The 25649-nt window shown below is 51.6% G+C and overlaps 11 protein-coding genes across 11 annotated transcripts; 5 read left to right on the top strand and 6 right to left on the bottom strand.

Moving 5' to 3' along the window:
• Window positions 1-48: 48 nt before the first annotated feature.
• J3458_002996 (uncharacterized protein) lies at window positions 49-510 on the top strand (the record flags this gene model as incomplete). The annotated part of the gene is made up of 1 exon (XM_066117514.1): window positions 49-510. The coding sequence occupies one exon, from the start codon at window positions 49-51 to the stop codon at window positions 508-510; it is 462 nt and encodes a 153-aa protein (XP_065977300.1).
• A 40-nt stretch (window positions 511-550) lies between these two features.
• On the top strand, window positions 551-2254 carry J3458_002995 (uncharacterized protein; the record flags this gene model as incomplete). The annotated part of the gene is made up of 1 exon (XM_066117513.1): window positions 551-2254. One exon carries the CDS (start codon window positions 551-553, stop codon window positions 2252-2254), a length of 1704 nt encoding a protein of 567 aa, XP_065977299.1.
• A 1919-nt stretch (window positions 2255-4173) lies between these two features.
• Window positions 4174-6416, top strand: RAD53_2 (Protein kinase protein rad53; the record flags this gene model as incomplete). Its single annotated transcript, XM_007811323.2, has 3 exons — window positions 4174-4198; window positions 4294-5315; window positions 5373-6416. The coding sequence occupies 3 exons, from the start codon at window positions 4174-4176 to the stop codon at window positions 6414-6416; spliced, it is 2091 nt and encodes a 696-aa protein (XP_007809514.2).
• Window positions 6417-6714: 298 nt separating this feature from the next.
• On the top strand, window positions 6715-7890 carry RAD53_1 (Protein kinase protein rad53; the record flags this gene model as incomplete). The annotated part of the gene is made up of 1 exon (XM_066117512.1): window positions 6715-7890. One exon carries the CDS (start codon window positions 6715-6717, stop codon window positions 7888-7890), a length of 1176 nt encoding a protein of 391 aa, XP_065977298.1.
• Window positions 7891-8440: 550 nt separating this feature from the next.
• J3458_002992 (uncharacterized protein) lies at window positions 8441-8799 on the bottom strand (the record flags this gene model as incomplete). The annotated part of the gene is made up of 2 exons (XM_066117511.1): window positions 8441-8580; window positions 8631-8799. 2 exons carry the CDS (start codon window positions 8797-8799, stop codon window positions 8441-8443), a joined length of 309 nt encoding a protein of 102 aa, XP_065977297.1.
• A 3043-nt stretch (window positions 8800-11842) lies between these two features.
• Window positions 11843-14635, bottom strand: STT3 (oligosaccharyl transferase stt3 subunit). The gene is made up of 5 exons (XM_066117510.1): window positions 14386-14635; window positions 14264-14287; window positions 13527-14201; window positions 12318-13467; window positions 11843-12258 (listed from the first exon to the last, which is right to left on the bottom strand). Exons 1-5 carry the CDS (start codon window positions 14510-14512, stop codon window positions 11988-11990), a joined length of 2247 nt encoding a protein of 748 aa, XP_065977296.1. The 5' UTR covers window positions 14513-14635; the 3' UTR covers window positions 11843-11987.
• Window positions 14636-15282: 647 nt separating this feature from the next.
• Window positions 15283-15820, bottom strand: TIM11 (F1F0 ATP synthase subunit e, mitochondrial; the record flags this gene model as incomplete). The annotated part of the gene is made up of 3 exons (XM_066117509.1): window positions 15283-15356; window positions 15459-15648; window positions 15800-15820. 3 exons carry the CDS (start codon window positions 15818-15820, stop codon window positions 15283-15285), a joined length of 285 nt encoding a protein of 94 aa, XP_065977295.1.
• Window positions 15821-16318: 498 nt separating this feature from the next.
• On the top strand, window positions 16319-19023 carry J3458_002988 (uncharacterized protein). Its single transcript, XM_007811326.2, has 2 exons — window positions 16319-16766; window positions 16829-19023. Exons 1-2 carry the CDS (start codon window positions 16647-16649, stop codon window positions 18782-18784), a joined length of 2076 nt encoding a protein of 691 aa, XP_007809517.1. The 5' UTR covers window positions 16319-16646; the 3' UTR covers window positions 18785-19023.
• A 497-nt stretch (window positions 19024-19520) lies between these two features.
• Window positions 19521-20634, bottom strand: J3458_002987 (uncharacterized protein; the record flags this gene model as incomplete). Its single annotated transcript, XM_066117508.1, has 3 exons — window positions 19521-19886; window positions 19951-20522; window positions 20583-20634. The coding sequence occupies 3 exons, from the start codon at window positions 20632-20634 to the stop codon at window positions 19521-19523; spliced, it is 990 nt and encodes a 329-aa protein (XP_065977294.1).
• Window positions 20635-21571: 937 nt separating this feature from the next.
• J3458_002986 (uncharacterized protein) lies at window positions 21572-23411 on the bottom strand (the record flags this gene model as incomplete). Its single annotated transcript, XM_007811328.2, has 3 exons — window positions 21572-22724; window positions 22785-23184; window positions 23240-23411. 3 exons carry the CDS (start codon window positions 23409-23411, stop codon window positions 21572-21574), a joined length of 1725 nt encoding a protein of 574 aa, XP_007809519.2.
• Window positions 23412-23643: 232 nt separating this feature from the next.
• J3458_002985 (uncharacterized protein) lies at window positions 23644-25089 on the bottom strand. Its single transcript, XM_066117507.1, has 2 exons — window positions 24679-25089; window positions 23644-24617 (listed from the first exon to the last, which is right to left on the bottom strand). The coding sequence occupies exon 2, from the start codon at window positions 24543-24545 to the stop codon at window positions 23736-23738; it is 810 nt and encodes a 269-aa protein (XP_065977293.1). The 5' UTR covers window positions 24546-24617; window positions 24679-25089; the 3' UTR covers window positions 23644-23735.
• Between the last annotated feature and the right edge of the window lie 560 nt (window positions 25090-25649).

Genomic DNA, 25649 nt, shown 5'->3' with positions numbered 1-25649 from the left:
ACCGTCCACTCTGACCCGCCCTCAGCTACTGAAGGCTTCATCTTCATCATGCCCGAGGTTCATCCGGCCGTCAGCGGCTTTGAGATGCTGCTTCGTTTCTTATTCCCTACCTGGGACTCCTTTGGTCTGTATGGCCGACCCGGCAGATTGGTCGCAAGCGTTCTTGATCCGCGATCGCTCATGTTTGCCATGCCCAAACACAAGCGCTACGGATATCTTGAGATCCTCGACGTTTCGACGCTGATTCTGGAAGAAGGCAGTACGTCATGGTCAGAACGAGAGTGGCGCAAGCGACTCAAGGACGCTACCGGCACACGGATGAATGCATTGGAAGACGGTTCTAGATCTCATTCTCGTAGTGCGAGTCGTTCCAGTGCAAGACTTAGCTTTGGCAGTGGAGGTAGACCCAGGGTTGGGTTTGCTGATGATGGCAACTCGGTATGCCTTGAATCTCATGCACCGTCATTAGCGCGCATTGTTACCCCTGCTTCTACGGGTCTTTCATACTAACGTAGGCAAGCAGCTGCAGCCGGGTCGTGAGCCTAACCATATGCGTAACGTATCAGACCCAAATCTTGGTGGCACGCAACAACATGATGCCCGAGCTGATGGCTCACCACCACGGCACCAGCCTTTCCATGGTGGAGGCCCTGCCGGTCAAATGTCTCACGAGCCTGCAAGCTCTGATGAAGAGCTAGGTGCATCTCCGCCTCCTCCCATGCATAATCTGGAAGCCATGAGAAGTCTTCAGACTCCTGAGCCAGTTTCAAGCCCTCCAGCCTTCAATCATGGATCGCAAGCTAGACCCACCAGCAACCCGTATCACTCCCCTGAGCTCCGGCGAGCGAATAGTCGGCTGTCAAGCTCGACACTTGCCCAAATGGCCACGGCTGGTGGCATGGAAACCGACATGCAAGGCGGTCGTACACCCGCCAGCTACAGAGATGGTGAGGATGGTGCGCTCCGTGGACCCGCGGTATACTCGCATGACCACTCACTAGGAACTTACGCTAATTCGGGCAATCTTCATGAAGCCCCCAACTCAGGAGACCCGGGACAACCACCTGCCACGAACCTGCCGGCCCCAACCCTTCCAAACCTAGACATTCCAAACCAGCGATCAAGAGGCCCCGTGGGACCCATGGGGCCTCCCAGTCCCCACGGCCAGAATCCCAATTCACGTCCTGGCACCTCGGAAGGGCGTCGATCTCCCTATCCTCCAGGATCAGGCCCGCCACGATCACCTAATCCTCCGCAGCAAGGCTTTCGACCAGACCAAGCTCGATCTCCACCTGGTCCCCCCGGACCGCCTGGGCCTTATGGGCGCGGACGGCCCCATCCAGGTCAAGGACCACCAAACGGTCCCCCTGGCCAGTATGGTAACTATCGACCTGCACCAGGCGGGCCGCCGCCGCCTGGTGGTCCCGGGGGCGGCCGGGGTGGCCCTCCCGGCAATCCCCATCGAAAACCAGTTCCACGACAGACCAACAGCATCACTCCCGATCACATCATTGATCACTATACCTCTGACCCGTATCGCGGCCCCGTACCTGGATATGATGCAAGGCCAGCCCCGCCATCTCACAACCAAGGCCCCGGATTTGACGGTTCACATGGTACTCGCGACGAAGATCGACCTCGTGCCGGCGTGTTGAAGACTGTAGGAGGTGGAGAACCTCCGTTACAGAATTCGGAATTCAATATCCCAGAAGTAAATTTTGGCCCTACCGTTAATTACGGTGCGTCGGCGGTGCCGCGGAAACAAGTCCCAGGACCTGTCGAACCTTCAATGCGTAGTCAACCGCCAGGTTACTACCCGGAGTCGAACTCGAATGCTCACGCACCCCGGCCAGGTCATGGGAGACAGGAACCCGTGGACTCCGGCCAAAGAACTATGGCTTGGCAGCCCGCGGGTACCTATACTACGTCGGGATCAGGATCAGGACCAGGATCCGGAGCAAGAGCGCTGACACCAGATCAGTACGTCCATCGAGCCGCAGCAAACTCGCCACAGTACGGCGGTAATCTTGGAGTGGGAGGACCTGGAGCGATGGGTGTCAGGACTCCTAGCCCCCATCCGCCGTATCCTGGCGCTGGACGCGGAGGCAGTGGCCCGCCTCCACCTCCACATGGAGGCCCTGGAGGCAACCCTTCTCGACCTCTTGGCCCTCCGTCATCCGGCTTACCTCCACAGGGACAATACAACCATGGTCAAGTCCCCAATTATGCTCCATACCAGGGTCAGGCCTTTTAAGTTGGCCAGTATCGCAGAGCTGAAATGAGGAAAGAGACAGCGAATAACGAAATGTTGCGTGAGCATGCTGATGAGCTTTTCTTGTTTGGCGGTTACTGCTTTATCCAGTGTGTTACATAAAATTAATGGGCGATGCGAAATGCGCCATTGGATGCATACCACAAGACGGGGCGTTTTCTTTGTTCATGAATTTGGAGGATTGGGTCGATTTTAGCATTGGCAACAATGCAAACTAGCGCGTTGGGAAAAGGCGTTTACCACATTCCGGCCTGTTTGTAGGGGCTGACACTGTACTTCTTGTTTGTATAGTTTTACTATTCTCTGTCTATTCTTGGTTTGACGTGGAGAGGATTGATTGAAATTGAAGGCTTTGCTAGACTGACATGGCGAAACGAGCAGCCTCCTATCTGTCACCTTTCTTCAAAGATTAGGAACAAAAAGTAGGAGGAGAAGGGAGAATATGGTGTTGTTGTTAACAAAGCCCAAATAACCAATCCGGGAGCATGGAGGACCAAAAGCTGGCACTCATTAGGCATCTTTATCTCATTTTCATAGAAACTACTTGGAAATAGACGTTGACCCGGGAGGACCTCTCCGGATAACTTACCAAAAAAGAAAAAAGATCAAAAGTAAGAAAAAAAAAAAGAAGTATCGTACGATCGCAAGAGTGAATTCTAATGCTTGGTTGTGACCACATCTTGTTGAAGACATTGATGTCTTTAGGTATGTACTGGCAGTACTGCGTTGGATGGAAAGAAATCAGCTTAAGCTACTGGGAATAATGAAATGCCACTTTGCGGGCGTATAGTTATTTGGTAGAAAATACAGAGATGCTCTGCATGATGTCAGAGCTCGCCGGCCAGATGGACGAACAGTTGGCGTACAAAACACCTAGCTCTGCTGCACAACGATGCAACTTGGGCACATGGATTGGCCACGAATTGGTGATGATGGATCAGACGAGCCTCGTCGTCGTGTGTGGAGAGGGGCAACAGGGAGGCGGGAGGGGTCCGAACCGCCAATCGACACTGTCCAGTGCTTCCAAGTTTGGGCACGCAGCACTTGAGCGGTCACACACCCCAGCGAGTTGCTGGCCAAGGGACTGTCTCGTGCCACCCGATTCCGGACTGGAGGACCAGAACAGACACTTGACCTGTTGGTTGACTGGGCTTTGAATTCTCATTCGAGGTGGTTTGTGGGAACATTAGACTCCAGTCATTGTGATGGTGTTTTGCGCCTGACTGGCCAAAGCTGGTAACCGGATCGGAGCTTGATGTTCTTGGACGCTGGTTGCTGCAACATGGATGTGTCCAGTCGCTCCTTGCACTTCAAATCCCCCGCTATGGAGTCCGCCGACTGGTGGTTGCCCTGGCGGACCAGGTCGACCCCGCCAAGCAAAAGGCAACAGTCCCAAAGTTGACAGCCCAGCTTTTTTGCTGTTGCAGCTTGTCATACGTCCAACGCGTTGGTAACATCCGGCATTGATGATCCCTGCTTTTCTACATTTTTTATGTCCCCATGTAGGCATATCGATGGCTGCGATTTTCTTCTTTTCTTTTTTTGTCCCCCTTCGCCTTGCTCCGATCCAGCTACCTCTTTTCATTTCGTAAAGAAAACTAGTGCCAGGCCATGCAGAGTTCTGTCCTTATTCTCTCTCGCGACGACAACTATACGTATTCCCTACGCCTGTAGTTGCCGATACTCTCGCCTGGCTGTTTGGGACCCTTGGAGGCCTGTTGGACAACGTCACTGTTGCATCTTGCCCTGCGACCTTGACGTCTCACAAAGTTGAGGTTGTAGCTGCCATCTTCACCTTGCCTTCGCCGGCAGCTGCACAACCCTACACAGCCCGATTTCCACTCCTCAAACAAAAAAGTTGACGCTGCTTTTGCGGTCGGTCCCGAGTAGGGTCGCTTCCAATGGACGGCGATGAGCCTACACAAGGTATGGTTGATGCGAGTCAATCGGAGACCTATTCCTGGGCCCAGTAGGGAGCACATCTTTGGCTGACAGCTTGACCTCCCTTCTTCATTTCCTAGCGACCCAGAATGTCCTCGATCCGCGACGCATAGGGAAGCAGAACTCTGGCTTCTCCGACGAAGACGTATCTGACATCATTTGCGTTCTGTACCCGCACTCCGAGTCGGCACGAGAAGAAGTCCAGAGACTAGCTAAAGAAGACTCTCCGTATATTATTGGCAAGAACCAGGCGGATGATGTCGAGCCAGACTATGAATTGGAGGATCATGCGAGTCGGTTCGAGTCACATCCCGTCAGCCACGGAAACTACGCCATCATCTTGAGGCTTTCGTCTCCCGTCAAGAGCCCCTCTGCTGGATTCGCTTTTGGCAGAAACAGTGCTAGGTGCGATATTGTTTTTGTCAACGATCCCTTGCGCCGGATTAGCAACGTCCATTTCCGCATTTACGTCAACGAGTACGGAAGTGTCATGATTGAGGACCAATCAACCAACGGCACTTTTGTCGATAGACAACTCCTTACACGCCACCCCAAGGACAAGTCGGCACCGGCAAACAAGTGGGTGCTGGGTTCTGGGAATCTCATCCGCATTGTCTTGCATAACGAGACTCTGGACTTGACTTTCCGTGTTAGGATACCTCGTCGCGATGACGATTATGACCGTGCATACCTCAACAAGGTCAATGAGTATTTTATCCACCATGGTTTGCACCCTGCGAGCGGTGAAATACCGGGTATCAATCTTTATACCAATACCAACCCTGGGCCCGTTGATCTCTTCAAAGCGCCTGGCGGGCCGCAGGCAAACAGGGTAGCCTTCGAGGCGAGTCCATCCCCTCACCTGTCTCCTAAGCTAAAGGACTCTCATGGTGTGATGCGCAATGAGTGGAAGGGCTCTGGGAAATACAACCGCATAGGCATGATTGGCAAGGGAGCTTTTGCAGTGGTGTATAAGGTGACGTCAAAATATGACGGACTGCCTTATGCTGCAAAGGAGATTGAGAAGCGTCGATTTGTCAAAAATGGCGTCCTTGATCAAAAAGTTGAGAATGAGATGAAGATTATGCAGCGCGTGAATCATGTAAGTCTGCCGACTCTTTGTGTCTCGTCAGAGAATGAGCTAATGGCAACTTGTTAGCCCAATATTGTGCGTTATATTGAGAATCTTGATTGGGAGGATCGCCTGCTGATCATTATCATGGAGTACATACCTCACGGTGATCTCGGCAAGACTATCCCCGACTTGGGCGCATTTACTGTGGAAATGACACAAACCATGTCAAGGCAATTACTCAGTGCCTTGGGCTATTTGCACGCCAATAATATTACCCATCGCGATGTTAAGCCAGATAATATTCTTATCCAATCTATGGATCCCCTGGTGGTTAAGCTCACCGACTTTGGATTATCTAAAATGGTTGATACGGCAGAGACATTTTTGCGCACGTTTTGCGGAACTCTCCTGTATTGTGCACCAGAAGTGTACACAGAGTATGCCGAGTATGATGACAATGGGGTCCGAAGCCGAGGCAAGAAGATGCGCCGCATGCCTGGACAGAGATATAACCATGCTGTGGACATCTGGTCTCTTGGAGGTGTGCTGTTTTACTCACTGACTGGTGCACCACCTTACCCCGTCAAATCTGGCATCAGCTACTCAGAATTACTGCACAAGATTATGACAACGAATCTGGACACCCTGCCCCTCCAAAGATTTGCCGTATCTGAGGCCGGCATTGACTTTATTCAGCGAATGCTCCAGAGACGGCCCGAGAATCGCTCAACTATAGTCGAGCTTGAAAGTCATCCCTGGCTTTGTGGCTTCGGCTCCACTGTACAGGCTTCCCAGTCTTATGATGAGATCACGGATGATGAAGAGTATCCGTCGCAACTTGAACAACTAGTTGCGTATGATAATGATAGAGTGAGCGACTCAATGAGCGATATTTCGGACAAGGAAAATAGTTACATGGATCATGGTGCACAACAACCACGCTTGTTTGGAGAGGTTGGTGTATCTGCCATAGGATCCTCTGGTGTTATTCCTGAAGATTATCTTAATCCTGCCCCACGAGAACAGCACGGGTGCGACAGACATACTGGACTCTCACGAGGACGAAGCTTACGATTCAGGAGACTCGGACACGATCAAGGCCAAGACTCGGCGTGCGTATCAACATAACATCACGTCGATATACCCAAACCAGTCCGCAGACCAGCTCCAAAGTCTGGTAGAAAACGTAGCTTCACAGAGTCTTGGAGGTAATGCTCCAGTCATTCAAGAACCGGGTGCATCGCAACGGTTGTCCTTTGCCGTAGACCCCAGTTCGAGCAAGAGAAAGCCGCCATCTCCCGGTACTAGCGAGGAATATGACGAGAATACACCTCCCGGGAAGCCCATCATAAAGAGATTGAAGTCGGAAGGAAGGCTTGAAGATCCATCCCCTGAAATCCTCGAGGAATATAGACTTTTGGCACGAATGCCGCAAGTAACAAGACTTAATTCTGGTAGGCAGATTGACTACCCTGTTAGCAAGATGGTGTGGTGGCAGCAAGACAAGAAGACTTGGCATTTGCGGTATCCCGAAATGACACAGCGCCAGCACGACGCTTTCAGACAAGCGGCAAGGGAAGGAGGCGAGGAATTTGGCCCTGGAAAGACGCCCCTCTGGGATCTGGCAATGAAATACTTTGCTCCCGAACCTAGGCTAGAGGGCAGAAACGGCCACTCAGCAATATCCCTACCCGTCGGACTAAGGCGAGAGGATAGTAGGATGGTTGAAGATACGGTGGAATTCCCACCAACAGCGGCGCCAATTGAGTCGTCCTCAATACCCGATACCTGCCCTCCTGATACGAAAATCGTTGTGCCAGTTCAAGAGAGCCTATCAACGAACAGAGCGATTGCATTAGTGGACACTGATGCCTCTTCTTGTGTCCAAGGAATCACATTCCCAATCACCGGCTCATTTGTGTCGTTTGGCAGAGGTCCAGAAAACACGGAGAGCTTCAAGCAAAAGCAAGAACCCCGAGTGCCAAAGTACGCCTTCAAAATCATGTTGTGGAAAGATGGCTTCGATCCATCAAGGCATTCTTCAGCAGGAGACCAGCCATGGTGCAAGGAAGCTTCGCAAGGAGATGCCCAATATCACTTTTGGATATCTACAAAGGCTACTCTGGGCCTCAAGATCAATGGGTACAACTTGGCATCGTCAGACCCCAAGAACCCCAGTGGTCCCTCCCAATACTGGGCCAAGATTTACGATGGCGACTCTCTCATGATTTGGGGCGGACAGGATCCCATGAATCAAACCAGACTTACATTCAGATGTTTCTGGGGAGGATCTTCGACTGTAAGACCCGCATGCAGACAACAGTTGGAGCTGGCCAGTCCCCAAGTAGCCGCGAAGCTAGACGCTGTGTGTCAGCGAACTGAGAAGCGAGTTCGGGACGCCGTAGAACGAAAGCGCAAGTCTGATGAGGCCAGTGCGGATATTGTCGAGCGATCGCGGCAGGTGGATCGCGAGCGAGAACGTAGCCGTCTGTTTGAACAGAAGCGACTGGCGGCCGTTGAATTTTGGGCCGCGAGACAGGCTCTTTCCAGGAAGGGTTCTCCTGCTACTGGGCCTGCTAGTATCTCAACGAGGATATACTAGGCGGCGAATGCTGACTCAAGTCTCGACAAAACACCAGGACTTTGCGGAACGGCAAGAAAGGATCCCAGGGAAGGGTTCGCGAGGCTATTACTTTCATTTATACTCTATACCATGTTGGAGCTGAGCCATGTGTGGCGAATCAATATTTTACTTTTTCATTTTTTATTCTAGGAGGGATGTATGCGAAGATATGATGATTAAATAGCATTATGAACAAAAGACAAATCTGGATTATAGAAATCTAAAATTTGAATACAAACAATTTAGGACACCAACTTTGGGCGTCGTGGTTGAATGGTGTGCCCAAGAATGCTGGGCGTTCGGAGCCCCGCCAAGGTGTCTCTCTCACTATTGCTTCAATGCCACTCTTCTGATGCACGAGTCTACGGGATTACTCCTGCTATATATGTTCGAATGCTAAAGCAACCGGGATTATTCGTGGTTTATACACCCGACAGAAGCAACTTGATAAACAAACACCCTACATTTGGCGATTGCGAGCTAAGCGTCCAACAGGTCTGAAATAAAACGCCGTGACCAAGACTTGCCATTATTGCCTGATTGCGCTCATAGGCTCTGTGACTTCCGAAAACGACACAGTAGGGTTAAGATCGATACGTTCTGCAAAGCAATTATCCTCTTCGGTCTCGGGCTCCCACGATGAGGAGTCGTCGTTTGAAATGTGAAACTCTACAAGATTGTCAGATAGTGCTATGGCGCAAAGGGTGTAGGGAACTCACCAAGCAGTTTTGTTGGCTGGACAGGCGACGAAGGCGGCGAAACGGGCTCCTCGATAATAGGCTCCGGTACACCATCGTGAAAGTGGTCGTAAGGGTCTTGAATTCTGGGTACTCGGCCCCCTGTTGCTCTTCCAGCCCCATGTGCTGCAAAACTCGCTGTTGGTGGCATTGTGGATTGAGCGACTTCGGGGCTTGTAGTATGGATTGTCGGTAGAGCGGGAATAATCTGTGAATACGGAGCGGGCGTACGTTGTCTCGTTGGGCATGTGTGATTTGAACTTGTTTGTAGGCTTGCCGGCGTTTGAACCTGAAGAGAAGGACGCGGTGGTTGTATTTTTATGTCCTGGCTGGGAGTATCCCCCCGTACCGCTTTGCGAGTTGTCTTCTTCCCACTCGGCGCTCGGCGGCGGCCTCTTCTCTATCACATCTGGACTCCTGGTTCTTGACTGTTTAGAGCCTGTCCGGCCAAATTGATACATACTGAAGTGAGACTGTTTGGGACTGTAGTCTGGCCCAAACGCCCCTCGAGATGATCGAAATGGGGGCGCTTCAGACTTTTCAGTAGCAGCAGTGCGAGTTTCAGTTTTCTTATCTTCTCTCTTGCTGAATGTTGTATACTGAGAGCATTCAATGTCGGCAAGTGGCGACTTTCGCCGAATCGGCTGGCCAGAACCACAGCCACTATCCTTGTTTCTCTTTCTGAAGACGCCTTTTGAGAACCTGGACGGTTCATAAAAGGAGCTTTGGTGAGGAAGATCTTGTGGATTGTGCTGGGGATTCTCCCTTGTCTTCTTAGAGTGTTGTCCGCCGCTGTCGACATGGGGATCGCATCGTATAGTTCTCTCACCCGACGAGCTGGTGGAATGTAAAGCTGCAGTACGTTCATAGACGACACCAGGACTCTGCATCGGAGCCAATTTCTGGTCCTCCTTTTCAATATTTTTCCTATTACTCTTTCTGCCATTCTTTTTCCGGTATTCCTCCGAGAAAGCTTCATCATCTAAACTTTCAACACTGCTGTGGTTCGGGCGAGACATTATGTTTTCAGAAACAGAGTCTGCCTCCTCGACATACGGAGCATGATACTCCCCTTGAACAACCGAATCATGAGTTTTCCGTCGGTGCTCGCCGTTGAAATGTGGTCCCGATTCTCTTTGGGCACGACGCTGGGCCGAGCCTAATCTACGTCCAGGGTAAAAAGGGGACGATTCAGCAGGGCTGACCGGAGGAGGTGAACTTTTTGTAATCGATGCATGGTCAAGGCGGAGCTTCGCTGCATTTCTTGGCTTCGATGTTTTGGCACCAAGTTCCTCTGTTGGTAAGTCTGAATCGCAATGTGGTAAGCCATGTCTAAATAAGTCAGCAACAGTGGAGGAAGCAGTATCTGCAACACTGTCATCGTGTTCCGATGGTCTGATCGACTGTGCTGTCGTCTGCCACGTTGTGAGATTGGTTTTCCTTTAGTAAACATTGGCTGACTTACCAGTCCGAGAACTGAAATCTCGTCCAACCCTTCGTTTACCCTTACTTCGGCAGTACACTTTCCGCAGTAGTTTGGTAGAAGGGGGAGCCCAGGTTTGGGTTTGTGTTTGTTCTGGAAAGCCTTGGATCGAACTTTTCCACAACCAAAGCAAAAGTGATGTTTATCCATTTGTCCTTTCTTAAGCGTTATCTCTCGACATGATGAGCAAAAATTTAAAACAGGTTTAGGCCACGTGTCAATGGGGTACTTTTCATGGAATTTTCGCGATCGAACACTGCCACAACCGGAACACAGATGGTGCCATATTGTACAAGATGGGCTTTTCTCTCTCATATGGGCAATCGACAAAGTTCCATCTCTGCCACCTTGAGGCACAGAAGGAAGGTGAGCCTCTATTGAGACGACTTCGTCGACTGCGGCAGGGGCCGCATTCTCTTTATCCACACTTGGTTTTGTAGATTTCATTGCATCGGCGGGTATTTTTGCTGTATTCAATGAGGTCTGCTGCACGCCTTTTGTTTTATCCTGCCACTACCGAGTCTAAAAGATTATTGAGCTGGCTTCGCGTACTTTGATGGTCTTTGTGAAGCCGTGAGTCTGTGGGCCATTTCAGAAGCTCTCGTTGAAGACGATCCAACTTCAGTTGAAGCTCTTGAAGCTCTTGGAAATTAGAACCTAGAGAGTAAGACGACTCGTCCTGATTCCTTTTCGGGGTTGGAGTTGCGAGGGGTTTTTTTCTCTGGTGGAAAAAATATGTTGGCACATAATGTGGCACGAAAGTCCGAAACTGTTGCTGCGAATATAGAAGCGGTGGCTGAGGTGTCTTGTTGGGTACAGCCTGTTGAGCATTTGAATTGATCCAGCTGGGGGAAGAGGATGATTTCTGGCTTCCTTGTAGCCCATTCGCTGTTGACAAATACGTCGAAGGAGATGTTGAAGTGGAAATAGGTTCTTCGTCTTCGAGTGTCAACGTGGGAGAAGGCTGTTTGCAAGCTCGAGTCGCAATTCTGAGTTTCCGAGAGCCCTTGATCTTCTTGGACAAGGTGCTTCGCTGAGATTTTAAAGACGAACTTTGGCTCTGGGTGTGCTGTCTCTTCCTCGACACCGGCTTGGGTATCGGCGTGACTAAGTGATCTAGTCCTTTATTCTTAGATTTTCTGGTGGTTCCGTGTATGGACGATGAGTCGGAGCTATCATAGGGCTCTTCAACCTGGGCATTATCACTCGTGGTATCGGAGTCCGAGTCGTAGCTAGGTGATGGTTTCGGTCCGACCGTTTGGGAGGCACGCTCGAGATCCCTCCGAGAAGGTAGCCCAAACGCCGTTGATAATAGATCAATTTCCGGTTCGGCCGAGGTCGATGCATACCATCGCTTCCATCTATGACCCATTATAACAGACCGAAGAGAGGCCGTGTGCAGTAGTACCAGTAATATGGCGTTGATGAATGGAGAGCAAGGGGAAAGTGTTGCAAATTATCATGGCTGCAGAGAGAGCGCGTGGACAAAAGTGTGAAGTTGGCGTGTAGTTAGGAATTTAATGAAGACGCGAACGCAGCAGGCAGTGAAGGGATTGTGCCAGACTGTGAATTTTTCAATTGCGCCCAAGTGGCAGCTGTCACGGGCTGTTGCAGCTGCCTGCATTCACACAACCAGCCGAGTCACTGACCTGTCGACTCCATAGATGCCCATTGGTTGCTGGGCATGTATCTGGTGCGTCATGGCAAATACGGTCGCTTTGTCTTTCTCTAATTTCTGTTCAATTCATACAGTGATATACATTGCACGTACCATACATCTCTCCAGGACCTATATGGCCATTCTCTTTTATTGTATCCCCTACTTCCCAAATCCTCTATATAGCCGTGATAAGCAATTAATCTACCCGAAGAACCCGGGGGCCTCTTTTCTTGCTGGCCTTCTTCTTCTTATGTCCCTTTTCAAATGCGGCAACAGCGGCGTGGTCTCGTCCAACGTTGTCAAGATCCTTGACCTTGTAAATGCGGATGATCCAATTCTCACTGGTAAAAGCCTCCTCCAGAGTGTTGAGGACTGGGCCTTGGTCAGGGAGACGCACACCACGAACACGGTCAGCGGCTTGGCCAGGCGGGAACAGAGAGTGGTAGTTGTAGTATGACATTTTGTACCTGGTTTTCGTTTTTTAGCCAAGACGATCTCGTACGTCGTCAATGTTGTGCGAACTTACATCAAACTATTCTTCATAGTCTCAGTAGCCTCTCCGTCAACACGGTACTCGCCACGGGCCGTGAAGAAATCACGCTCCTTGACCTCATCGGGCCAGATACCCTCAGCGATACGGACCATCCAGAGAAATTTGTTGATATCGTCACCAGAGTAGCCCAGGAGGGCACCAAAGACGACAAGAACATAGTCGACCTCGTGCTGTCGCATGATAGGATAGCTTACTTCTTCCCTTGAGCTCATGGCTTTGCCAACAGTCGCGATGTGGGTATTGTTCCACGTGTTGTTGTCAACAAGCGTAGGACGGTCGGCCATACCACCAATTTGGTAGCCGTAATCCCACCAAGACATAACCTTGGCATCCTTCTTGGTGTTCTGTCGCAGCCACTGGTACGCCTCTCGGTAATCATCAATAATGTGCTGGCTTCCATCCGGCAGTCGGCTTGCCAAGACAACCGAAGGAGAGGAGTAGGCGTTGGATGTGACCCAAGTGCAGTGCGTAACAAACATGAGAAGGTACACAATGACAGAGGCCACGACGACAAGTTTGGATGATGAGTGGAAAATGCCGACGGTTGGCTTCTCGCTGCCTCTGAGACCAGTGATGGGCTTCGGTGGCTTCTTGGAAGCTGCTTCGGTAGCACTCTCCACCTCCTTGGGGTCAGGTGACTTGGCGGAAATATAGGTATCGAGCAGGCTCGACAAGGCCATGGCCGCGGCAACGCAGACAATAGGGGTCAGAGTGAGCATCAGCCGAACCATGACACCCGCGAAGTAGCTGCCGAACAAAGCGTAGACGACAACGAAGACATGCTCATCGCGGAGGTCCTGAAAGCACATGTAGACACCGGCGGGGAAGAGCCAGATGAGGAAATTGAGATCAAAAAAGAAAGCGGGCCAGGCAGTAGGCTGATGCTCGGATACAGAGGCAATGATAGGAATATGAATCTTGGCATACCCGGTATCCCACAGGGAGTAGAAGCGACCATTCCATGGCGCAATATAGCCCAAGGAGGTAAGACCAACCAGAGCAATCAAGCCAACACCAAAGGTGGCGACAAGGATGGTAACAAGGAAGGTCTGGAACTGGCGGCTGGGAATGGCAGATCGTACATATTCAATGAAGGCAATCAACTGGAGGAAGCCGAAGATGCCTGGCCAAAAATTAGCAAGCTGTAATTTGGGGCTAACTCCAACACGTTGACGTTCATACCTAGCGCGGGCATGTGCTCGCTGGTTTTCACCGGGAGGAAACCAACAAAGGGAATCTGCGTACTGGCAATAGTTCCCAGAGTATACCATGTGGTATAGCTGACGTAAAGCCGAGTGCTGTAGCGTCCCATGCAGATAAGAACAAAGGCATGGAGGGGCAAAAGACAGGTGATGAAGGCGTAACCACCCCAGGATGCCACCATGTAGCCGTAGAACAGAGCGCACAGCGCGCCCCAGAGCATAGAGCCAAGCTTCAAGGCCTTGATCCACAAGTAGAAGGTAAAGACGAGAAGGAAAATGGCGATGGCCTCGTTGTCGTAACTCCCGGCGACTGATCGTGAGATGTAGCCGGGCGCTATGCCCATAAATACAGCAGCAAGAAGTCCAGCAGATGGAGACGTGGTCATCTCATTGGTCAGGAGGTATGCCGCGTAGGCCGTAAGCCCGGAGAAAGCGGGAGCAAGCAGAACACAAATGTTACGAATATCGACGGGAATAGTCAGCGCCTTGAGGCCGTGGTAGATGGCGCCGCTGGTAACCATGAGACCTGGGTACAGAGTACCTCCTGTGACACGGCCAAGAGGATGCCATGTTCGGTCATCGAACCAGTCCCAGAACTTGTAGAATCCGTTCGCAACAAGATACTTGGTCGCTCGGAAGTTGAACCAGGGGTCGACTAGTTTCAGTCAGTCCTATACGACGGCAATGTTTTGATTGGGGATGAACGAGGGAACCGACATTCGTGAATAATACTTTCAAATCCTTGTTGAAACAGGTTAGCATCTGTGTGACACGCATTGGGGTAGCTGTCTCTGGGAGCAGCTCCAGAGAAGTTGCTGCTCGAGATGGACGGGACTTACGAATCACAGAGAACAATCGACTTGAGATGGCAGCGCCGGCAATGAAAAGAAGAATGACAACTCTCAAGAGAGTCCTTGTGCTTTTTGTGTTGACGCCATCAAGGCGTGGTTGGGCTTCGGTCGTCATGTTGGCGACGACTACTGGCAATGGTTGCCCTGAGGGTTGATGGAGAGGTAGGTTCTCTGGTCTTGATGCGACGACGACCACTTGACACCACACACTTTGGACTGAGGACAGCTTGGAGCTTCTGGCAGCATTGAGCGTGGTCGAGTGAAATGTGGGGCCGTCGTCACCATCGAAGCCGCCTCTCATTGGTCCCGTTTCTTTTCCTGACACGACTTGTTCGGTAGTCTGCGAGGCTGTGACGAGTGATCAATGGACTACCAGCATTTCACGTACTCAATTACAGGCTTAATCAATATTTGAATCTGCAATTGATTGCCAAGGCCTTATGGCTACGATAACGGTGGCTGGCTCAAGGGATTTGCGCACGAGATGTGCAAAGCATGAGAGCTCGACAAGATGGCATTTTCACTTGAAGTTGTAAATAGTTGCACTTCGAACTACACCATCATGAGACACGTGAACCTTGTGAAGTTGTTGCTGACCTTTAAGTATTTGGAGGCGGTTGTTGTGTGGAAACATTTCAATGTTGCCGTCTAAATTTTGTGTATTTTTACACCTGTACACTTGAGTAAACAGGAACGCAAGGAAACCTCTATGCAGTAGCGCCTCGCGTTGTCTCCATCATACAGAGATTCTGCTATAATTTGGACCCTATAGAGGCGTTGGCAGACTCTCAGTCCTTAACAAGTAGCAGATCCATCATTCCTCCCAATCCGTTTTGTTATCAGCTATCCATCTCCTCTGTCGGTCCTGTCTCCGAATTAATCGCTTTAAGGGCTCTCCTGGGACACCTTCAGCAGCAGCTTCTCAAGATCGAACTTGGGGTCGTTGACATCGGTGACAACTGCGCACGGAGGTTAGTCTTCAGCTCGGTATAGACGCCGGGGTTTTGGACCCGGAAGATGAGCCCCAGGGAGTGGCCGCATATCTTGAAAAGCCAACGTACCATCATCCTTGGAAGCAGCTGCGGGAGCAGGATTGTTCTTTTTCGCGTACTCGGCCTTGGCCCGATCTATCAACTTCTGCTTGCTCTCCCATTCGTGCTTAGCATGCTCGGCCCGTTGTGTAGCAGTAATCGTTCTCTGATGAGAAAATCCGTAGAAGACGCCCACGGCGAGCGCGGACCACCGGAGAACCTATTTACAGCCCAGTCAGTATTCGACCATGTGAATCTGTTAAAATTTGCCGTCCCAATTGCATGTCGCGGTGTTGCAGGCGATGATCGGGCGGCTATGAGCGACCTGAAGCGGCTGCACAATAGGAGACGACTGAGGGCGGGAAACCAACGTTGACGCCAGTCGAGGCCATTGGAAATTACGATCGCAAGGTGCGCGGCAGATGCGAGAAGCGATCCGGAGGTGAGGACGTAACTCGAGGGCTGACAATGGGTGTCAATGGGGCCCTGTCGTGGAGGTTCGAGGGAATTGATGCGTCGGCTGCAAGGTGAAGAAGATTTGAAAGTTGCTCGGGAAAAGTCGCAGTTTTGCCAGAACAGGCGGCAACGGCCCGCCACTGGCCCATAACAGGGGAGCTCATCGCCCATGGCGCATGGCTCTTGCTCGTTGCTCGTGGTTGGGCGGCAAGGCGGTAGGTCGTCGGAGAGTGTGGCTCTCCGCTTCTTTGGGCGCCACAAGGCCGAAGAGGCTGGGTCAATCACGTGAAGCACTGGTGCTTTTGTGCCTTTTGTGCATGTGTGCACTGCATTTGGCGTGTCTCGCAGCCCCCAGATACTCCGTACAGGGGCTGTATTCTGCCTACGAGACGCGTCTTGGCGCTAGTGTCGGCACCTAGCACAAGGTTGACCTCACTGAGACTGCACTGGCCGACAGGGGCCTTGCAGCCAGTCGTTCATTGAAGGCTCCAGGATATTCGAATGTTGTCGAGTCTGGTTTCATGCGACATCGTCTTGGAGCGCGCGAATCGCCAGAGACTTGCACAGCAGTTTGCCTGACGCTGACACTTCAGAGCTTAGCTGTCCTTCTTTATTATTTACTTCTCCTCTGGGCGGGTTTGACGCATCACTACCACTCAAGTGACTTCTCTTTGTCCCCCTTTGACTTGCTTCGCTGCCCGACTCCCTGGGGGCTCCCCTGATTTGCCTGTCCCGCTATGGGACAGTCAAGAAGCCATCAAGATGCAACAACGTCGAGATGAAATCCTTGCGAAAAAAGCCAAGCTTGCGGAACTCAAGCGACAGAGAGAACTTCGAGCCAGCCAGGCCAGTGCTGGCCGCCCAAGCCTAGGCGGCGGTGACGTTGGTCTATTCCTGGCTTCTGCGTACTCTTTTGCGCCTCGCTACTAACAAGCCGTCTCCAGTTAATATCGCCGACTCCTAGTAGAGCAGACAACCGCCGTGAAATCGAATCTCTCATCAACAGTCTAGTTGGCGAGAGTCGGCCTGGCTCAACAACAACGGGAGGCGCCGCATCCCCTGGTGGCCATCGTGCCAGCAGACCGAACAGCGTCCTCAGTGCAGGAGAACTCAGCAACGAGACATCCGAGTCCGCAGCAGCCTCAGTTGCTGCTCCTCCGCCACCACAACTCAGCACAGCACCTTTGACGACGGTGTATGAGTGTCCACCATCTCCGGTCAAGGAGGTCTTTTCCTACAGCAAGGGCGTTCAGACTTCAGACGAATGGCCCCCACCAGCGAGACACCGAGCGCAGTCAACCGTGTCAGTTAGCGATGACTTGACGGGGACCACGGACTCGCCAAATAAGAGGCAAAGTAGGAGGGAAAGGGATAGGGAGGAGGAGTTACGCCAGAAGATTCGCGAGGAAGTAGAGGACGAGCTGCGAGCAGCCAAAGAGTCGCTTGCCGACGGCACCGCCACGGCATTACCAGCGTCATCCACCAACTACCCATCCAGAGAGTTGACTGCAGAGGAGTTGGAGGCTGTTACACGGTCTGAGGCATTTGTTGACTTCCTCGACCAATCTACCAAGGTCATCGAACGAGCCATTGACCAGGAAACCTACGATATTTTGACAGATTATGCCTTGCAGGGCAAGGATCAGGATGAAGACGACGAAAAAAGCGGCAACACTGGCGGCCGTGGCTCGCATAGGATAAAAGAAGTCGCTCAGTTCTTCGACGATCGATGGTCAAAAAAGCGAATGATTAGCGGCATTGATTTCTCACCGAAGTTTAGCGAGTTATTGCTCGCATCGTATACCAAGAATCCCACGGCGCCTCACGAACCCGACGGCCTTGTTCAAGTTTGGAACACGCATATGCACGACCGCCCCGAATATGTTTTCACCGCCCAGTCTGATATTCTCACTGCGAAATTCTCTCCCTATCATCCAAACTTAATCATTGGCGGATCCTACAGCGGACAAGTTCTTCTGTGGGATACGAGAGCGAAAGCTGCTCCTGTGCAAAAGACTCCACTAACAGGATACGGCCACGCGCATCCCATTTACTCTGTCAACATTGTCGGAACGCAGAATGCGAACAACATCATTTCCTGCTCAACGGACGGCGTCGTCTGTGGGTGGAGTATGGATGTCTTTGCGCAGCCGCAAGAGCTTCTGGAACTGAAGAATCCCAGCCAGGCCAAAGTGGCTGTGGAGGATGTCAGCCCAACATGTGTTTCTTTTCCTCAAACAGACCCTACGTTCTTTCTTGTTGGAAGTGAAGAAGGTACAATCTTTCCATGCCATAGATACGACCGGGCTGGCGCCAAGGCTGGAGTGGATAAGAAGATCAGCTACAAGGGTCACACAGCTCCCGTCATGTCTGTTGATTTCCACCCGTCCCGTGGCCCCATTGACTTGGGCGACCTAATTATTTCATCCTCGCTTGACTGGAGTGTGAAGCTTTGGAAGGTTCGTGCGCCAGCCGCCACTTCTACAATTGGGGCCGGGGACGGCAGTGTTACACCACTTATCGACTTCGTCCGGGAAGATGTTGTATATGATGCCAGGTGGTCGCCAGTGAAGCCAAGCGTCTTTGCTCTTGTCGATGGCGCCGGATGGTTAGAACTCTGGGATATTGCGGTGGAAACTGAAGAGCCCATCTCGCGAATCTCCCCCAGTCAGCGCCAAGACGGAAGAACGATGCTCTCCAAGAGCTTGAACAAGCTGGCATGGGAGCCAAACGATGGCAAGCGGTTGGCTACTGGCGGCATAGATGGTTCGTTGACAGTGTTTGAAGTAGGTAGTGGCTTGGGTGGCAAGGAGGGATTGAAGAATGAGGAATGGACCAATGTCAAAAAGTTGGTCAATCGAGTTGAAGCAGTTGGCTTGAATGGGGCGATGATGGTGTAAGCAGGCATGTACGGTGGGCATGACTCGGCTGGAAGTATCTCGCCTGTTGGAAGTATTGGCAACAAAGGCTTATTCTGTATACCCCAACAACGCTAGAGTCGTAATAGACGCCTTGTAAGATCAGAGGTTCAATGTTTCTTGATCTTGTTGTATATGCAGCCCTCGAGTCAGCATTGACAATGAAGGTTGACATGCAGAACCCCATTCGATACACGATAGAGCTGTAAAGCATAGCGGAGGTTTCTATAATGTTCTCACCAACTCCTCATTGTGTCACAGCCTTAGTTCATGCTCAAATTGTTTTTCTGCCATGATGCCAGACCTGGTCACGTGGGGGCGTGGTGGAAATGAAAATATTTCGGCGACCTCCACTTCGATTTCAACCATCTCCAGTGCCATTACACGCAATGGACTCGCCGAGTAGTACGGGGAATTGACTGATTTTATGGCTCATATGATTCTGGGCTTCGGAACCGTCGCGAAATTACCATTGTCGCCGTACACGCTATCGCGCTGTTGCTGGGGCCACCTGGGTAAGTTCCAACTTGAAGCAAACGCTTTTCTTGCTCGAAAATGATGCATTCAATGTTATTGAATTCTGCAATTCTGAAGGCCATTTGTGGCCTGTCTGTGGACAAAATTCCCTGATTCATAGTCACTTCCCACTAAAATACACGCCATCATCTATTATGGACATATAAACAAATGCTGACAACAAAGATAGGATCCCCCCTTTTCAGGTGTTGGTAGGGACAGAATCTGGATATCTCTTTCCTGCAGTCTCAAAGTTCTTGACCATGTCACTGATCCTGGTGAATTCGTCCTCGGTAATGTCCACCAGCTTCGCATTCTCCCTGACTCTTGAGGCTGCGGTAGCTCCAGGGATAGGAATGATGGTAGGCAGTCCAGGGCGGTTGCTGTGTTTGCGCACCCACGCGATAGCCAACTGGCCGGGTGTGCATCTTTTTGCCTTTGCAATCTCCTCGACCTGATGAACAAGCTTGAGATTATGCTCGAAGGCGCCAGGCTGGAATCGTGGAAAACTGGATGTGATTCCGCGATCCTGCATATCCGCAACACTCCTGAATCTACCGGTGAGGATCTTGACGGCCTGTTAGCTATTTGAATTCGATAATGGTGCATGTTTATGTTGGCAAAAGACGTACGCCCCTGCCCATGGGCGAGTAGGCCAAGATGGGAATGCCGTGCTGAGCACAGGCTTCAGCAACACCGTTGGTAAGAATGTCGGGGGAGAACATGCTCAGTTCAACTTCAGCAGCGCCAATCTTGGCGAGCTTGGCTGCCTTGTGAACAGTCTCAGCGCTGCACTCTGATAAGTAGACGGCACCGAGTTTTCCAGTATTGATGTACTCCTTCTGTATGACGCCAAAAGTAACTTCTAGCGGCGTGTTGGGATCGCGTCTTGAGGGAGCAAACCCATCGAGCTTCTTAGTTCCGCCGAGCTGCTTGATGATGTTATCCAGACTGCGGCGAGTGCCCTCGGGGCTGCCATCCAGTTTGTGCGTAGTGATATCCATGCTGCCTTTGATGACCAGCGTAACCTTATCGGCATCCTCGGGATATTTGGTGAAGTAGGCCTTCATCAAGGTCATGGAGTTGCAATCGGGAGTACCGTAGAACTCAGCACCGTTCCACAGAGTGAGGCCGCTCTCCAAAGCTGCTTTGAGTGCCTCGATGGCCTGATCGATGGGCGTAGGTTCAGGGCGCCAGGTGAAGCCTATCCTTGTAAGCAAACAATCGGGCAATGGGAAACGTGCTCAACTGGTGACATACATACCCATGAGGCCGTATCCAATGGGTCCAACGTCCTTGCCGATGACCCGAGGCATGTTGACGGTTTTCTTGAGCCGCAGCGTTAGTTGAAGGAATCTTTGATTGTAAAACTGAATGTATCGTACCAAAGACGATGATGAGACCCCCCCCCCCTTCTAAGCAGCCCCCGAACACCCTTCGTCTTTATACTTTACATCGAGGACGCTTCTCCCTAAAAAAATGGGATTTCTCGCCCCCTCCGTGTTGAGTCAGTGGGGTGTACGCCGCGGTTCACACGACGCCGTGCGCCATCTCCGTTAACCTTGCGAGCTCTCCGATACTAAACCCCGCTATCTGCACAGCCAGACACACTGTCGGAATTAGGCTCTGAACTGCCCCTTATTCCGATGACCCTGTTTCACGGAGCAATGTCTATCCCCCATCATAGAGGGTACACGTAATGCTACTTTGGTATAATCCAGATTTCTAATCTACCTTGCGAGTGGGAATAATCAATATTTTTTTGTCCAGCGAGACCGCCCTGCAGTTGTGCTCTGGTGGCTCAGTTGGGTTGGTGAAGTTTTGAATTGTCTGTGATGACGTCACTCTGTCTATGATGACTGATCTTTTAATCGTATCGAGCTGGTTCTCTAGAATGCGTGGAAGTGGGTATCATAATTGTTGCCCTGTTGCGCTTGAAGAAACAAAATCAATGGAGTTAGAGATATGTTCTTTGGGTGGTGCTGAAGGGTCGGATCGTATCATCAGATTGCACCAAGTCGAGCGTTGCAAACATGACGACGCGTTATGCCGACGAAATTCTACAACGATATAGTCCCATGGAATATGGCACGCCTCTTCCGCGGGCGAATGGAAGCAACGTATCATCATGGGGTTAGATAATGCTAGATGCATCCATCACTTGTGCTTCGTCCTTCTCCTCTTCTCGGAATGAGGACCCTGGCCAAAACACTTGCCCATCATCCAAGTAATCTATGCGACCAGTCTATCATTTCAAGGCTTCTCAATCCGAATAGACACATCCAGCCCATCCACACAGTACCCCAACTGCCTAGGCCCATCCTTCAATTCGACCTCCCTCTCTATCCACCGCCCAGACTTGCCATTCATCCCACCAGTTTCTTGGGCCTTCTCAACGGTCTCAACACCAAGCAGCTCCTCGTCATCACTACTGTCCCCATCGCGATCATCGTATCCCGCCACGGGATCCCACTCCCCGGTCTCCCAAACCAGCTTCACTCTCAATGGTGGCAAATCGAACAACTTCCCCGCAATGCCCTTGACAGCATAAATATCAAATGACCTGGGTATCCTGCACGTCTTTGTCTGCCCCCCCTCAAGGTGAAACGTCACTGAGATGAGGCGTGCTTCTAGGAACGAGGGGTTAATCTCATTCCTCCGAATGACATCCGGTTCTCCGTAGATATCGCAAAGCTCTCTGTACCGCGGGTGTTGAACCAAGATGATATGTTCTGCGGACTCGGGGACTGTAGCCAACTGCTTCGCTATCCGCGACAAGTAAAACATTTCGGCGTTTGTTCGGTCCGCGGCCTTGACTTGTGCGAAATTAAGACTACGCAAGTTGGCCAGGCGTCCGATGGTGAACATGTGCGATTCTTCCGACGACGATGCCCTTTTGTCGTCGTCTTTGGCCGCGTCGTAGACGGGGTTGTGGGATAGGCGGAGCGCGTTGAGACCCGGGAAGTGGGTGGGCAAAAGGTCAACAAAAGACCAGGCAGATATGCTGTTATACGATATGTCGAGATATTGCAGAGATGGGGGGAAGATAGGACCGGGGCCGCCGTGGGATGAGATGGCAGTGATGTTGTTGCCTTTGAGGTGCAGGTTTCGCAGGGACGTCAGGGACGCGAGGCTCGCAAGGTCAGATAGGCCTGCAAACTCGTTGAACTCGAGGTTGATGGAGGTTAAAGTGGATGGTAGAGGGACCTGGTCTATCTTTGGAAGGCAAGTGAGTTGATTCGAACCAGCATTAAATTCCTTCAAGCTGGGACATCGGGCGGCGATGGCGCATAACTCCTCCCATGTGAGCAACGTCTCTTCTAGTGATAATTCCACAACGCCTTGAAATGCAGAGCCGATTCTGTCCAGGGCCGCGTCTTGCAAGAGCTTCTGAAACCGATTGCCACTTTGAGGAGGGTTAGCCGCTGCCGCGAATATCCATTTGAAGCACGAAGACAATACTCACTTGATACTAAGCTTTCGCAGTTTCTTCAGCTCTGCACAAATTTCCACCACTGGTCCAATCGTCTCGAACAAATTCCGGCTCAGATCGAGATGTTCAATGCTCGGGCACGACTCTGCTATAGAACCATCTCCATCTTGTCGAGCAACAGCCATTCGCATGCCGTCTAAAATCACAATCTTCAGGTCTTTGACTTGTGCAAGCTTCTTCCAGACCTTGTCAAAGCCCACTTCCTCGGCAACCTTTCTACCCGAAATGGCAATTTGAGCATTCGGCTGGCCATTCTTATCCTGCTCCGGGTCAGAGAGATACTTCTCCTTGAGGGCGGATAGGAAGCCCTGGACGTCGTCCTTGGGCCGCGTGGGGCGGACAAAGGATGCAGCCGTGGACGACCTTGAAAGGCCTAAATTCATGCCGTTAGGGGAAAAGCCATTCTTGGAAGACTATGAGCAGCATACATGTGAAGTAGCGCACGCCCTTGTGCGAGCCGTCGTGCTTCCCGCGGGTCGAGTCGTCCCATTCCACGCCCAGCCATGAACCAGTGGTTCCCGCAACTTCACCGACATAGCGGACCGTGCAGAGTGCGCCGCCGTAGGAAATTCGCTGGCCCACGTGTGGTTCTTGGTTCATTATTGACGAGCTCTAGCGAGGGACAGCATTTGACCTGCTGTGAAGTTGGGTGTGTTGCGGGGTGTCTCGATGCATTGGATGTTGTGATGAGTGAGAGTACGAGCCAAGGCAGCAGCAGAATTTGGGAAGCCCCAGTTCCGCAGCCATTGGCAAAACCAATATGTCAACGACGGCCGCTCACCACAACATGCTTTATACTCCTGGAGACAAAAATGGTGGAGGAAGGTTTTGTGATGGATTGTGAATTTTTTCTCATTCGTGACATATTTGCATTGTGCGTTTCAAATGGCCAACTAGCTAGTATTATGACTAAGGACCTCGGTCTCACAGCTTGCTAGCAGCGCCTTCAACTACCTTCACCAAGGCACGGCCATTGCTCAAACACACCTTACCACCTGCAACTTCAGTAACGAATCGAATCTCCTCAAAGTCACCCTGCTTCTCGCCGGTGCGCCAGACACTAGTGACCAGCTTGTCACCGGGCTTGACCGGACTAGCAAAACGGGCCTGGTATTCCTTGATATTGGCGGGGTCGCTGCCGCCAAGGGTCTTCAGGATCAAATGGCAGGTGGTGTTCCATGAGTACAGCCCGTGCATAATGGCCCCCCCGAAGCCCATCTTCTGGCCAGGCTCCGGAGTGGCATGGAGGGGATTGTAGTCACCGTTGAGGCGGTACAGCAGAGCTGACTCGGTCGTGGTCTGGTGCTCCAGAACGGCATCGGGCTTCTTGCCCTTGGGAGGGGGGAAATTCTTGGTCGCAGGACCCTTGGGGCCGTGCCAGCCACCCTGGCCGACGAAGAATGAACTCGTGGTCACGCGGGTGTAAATCTCGCCGGTGGCAGTGTCGACGAGGTCGGTCTGGACGTCAAGGACGGTGCCTGGCCGGCCCTTGTCGTAGACGCCGAGGACCTTGGTTCTGGATTCGAACTTCCTGCCCTCGGAGGAGGTGGGCAGGGCCTTGAAGAACTCCATCTTTCGCTGGCCGTCGACGACGCGGCGGTAGTCGAATTCGGGGACGCCAGGGATCTTGACGGCCTTGGAGGAGGCATAGAAGTCGATGACTTCCTGGGTCTTTCCCTTGAATGCTGCGCGGCAGGAATTAGTGCAAACTTTGCGGGTGACGTTTTGCGGCATTGGAGCGCCGCAGGCTCACTCACTCAGGACGATGGGGTATGTAGGGAAGACGGCAAACTTGGGGTGAAGTTCCTGGAAATTGATAAAGTCAGCTGTGGTTATCCTCGCCTGAACGGCCTGGGTCCTTTCATACGTAGAGGAAGTGAAGCTCGTCGGCCGTCGCGCCGATGCTGTTTGCGAACAGCAAAACATCTCGCTTCAGCCAAGTGACCTCCTGAGGAGGATATTCGAAACCAACACCAGGGCCAGACATTGTGAGAAACCGAGCTTAAATTCTTGGTGGATGTGGGCGTTTCAAAGACGGGGGGTTCGCATAAACCACGAGGCAGCTGGCGCAGGAAGCGGGTGAGGGAATCTAGAGATATACACTTCGCGGCGGCATTATCGAGGGAGCTTGCCTTGAGCCGAGGCACCTGTGGTGGGGGTAACGGCTATGTGGTGGTCGGACCGGATGCGTGAACCTTCCAAGATAATCCCGAGCTAGGCAGGTATACCCCAGATTTCCCTTCAGGGTTCTAGAGGCTAGAGAACGTTTGAAAAACGCCTTGTCAAAGCTTCCATACTAGATGACTACCTAGGTAGTCGTCTGAATCCTTCCGCACCATTTGACTTCTTGATATACTGACTGGGTATGGAGTAGCTTGCTGAGGCTTGGTTCGGCGTAGGTACCGAGGCATGTACATAGCTCCGAAGCGACACCAGTCACCGTCTTGTGCCTTGACCGGCGAAACATTGGCCTACAAAATTCGGCTTGATTCTTTTCTACAATGGTCTAGTTTTCCGTCGAAGTGTTGGTGCTATCGGGATATATTCTGGGCGACGATTTAAATGATACCGGTCTCGTCACGTCTATACTCCTGTAGCGGGGTACGTCTGCGCTATTGCTGTGGACATGTACAGTAACAGGGCTCCACGGATGGAACCCCTACACAAACAGCCACTTTTTGATCCCTTTTCATCCGCAACGAACATCGTAAGTAACCGGACCAGACATCAGTACACGCCATCTGTAACACACTTGCGCCAGCCCGTACATGTAACCATGCCACCCTCCGACAACCACTGTGAACTCATATGCGCCGAACTGATCTCATTCGGGATACT

The sequence above is a fragment of the Metarhizium acridum genome (genome assembly GCF_019434415.1).
Source record: "Metarhizium acridum strain ARSEF 324 chromosome Unknown scaffold_13, whole genome shotgun sequence".
NCBI lineage: Eukaryota > Fungi > Ascomycota > Sordariomycetes > Hypocreales > Clavicipitaceae > Metarhizium > Metarhizium acridum.
The sequence above is the reverse complement of the archived record's forward strand: the minus strand, read 5'-3'. Positions and strand labels throughout refer to the sequence as shown.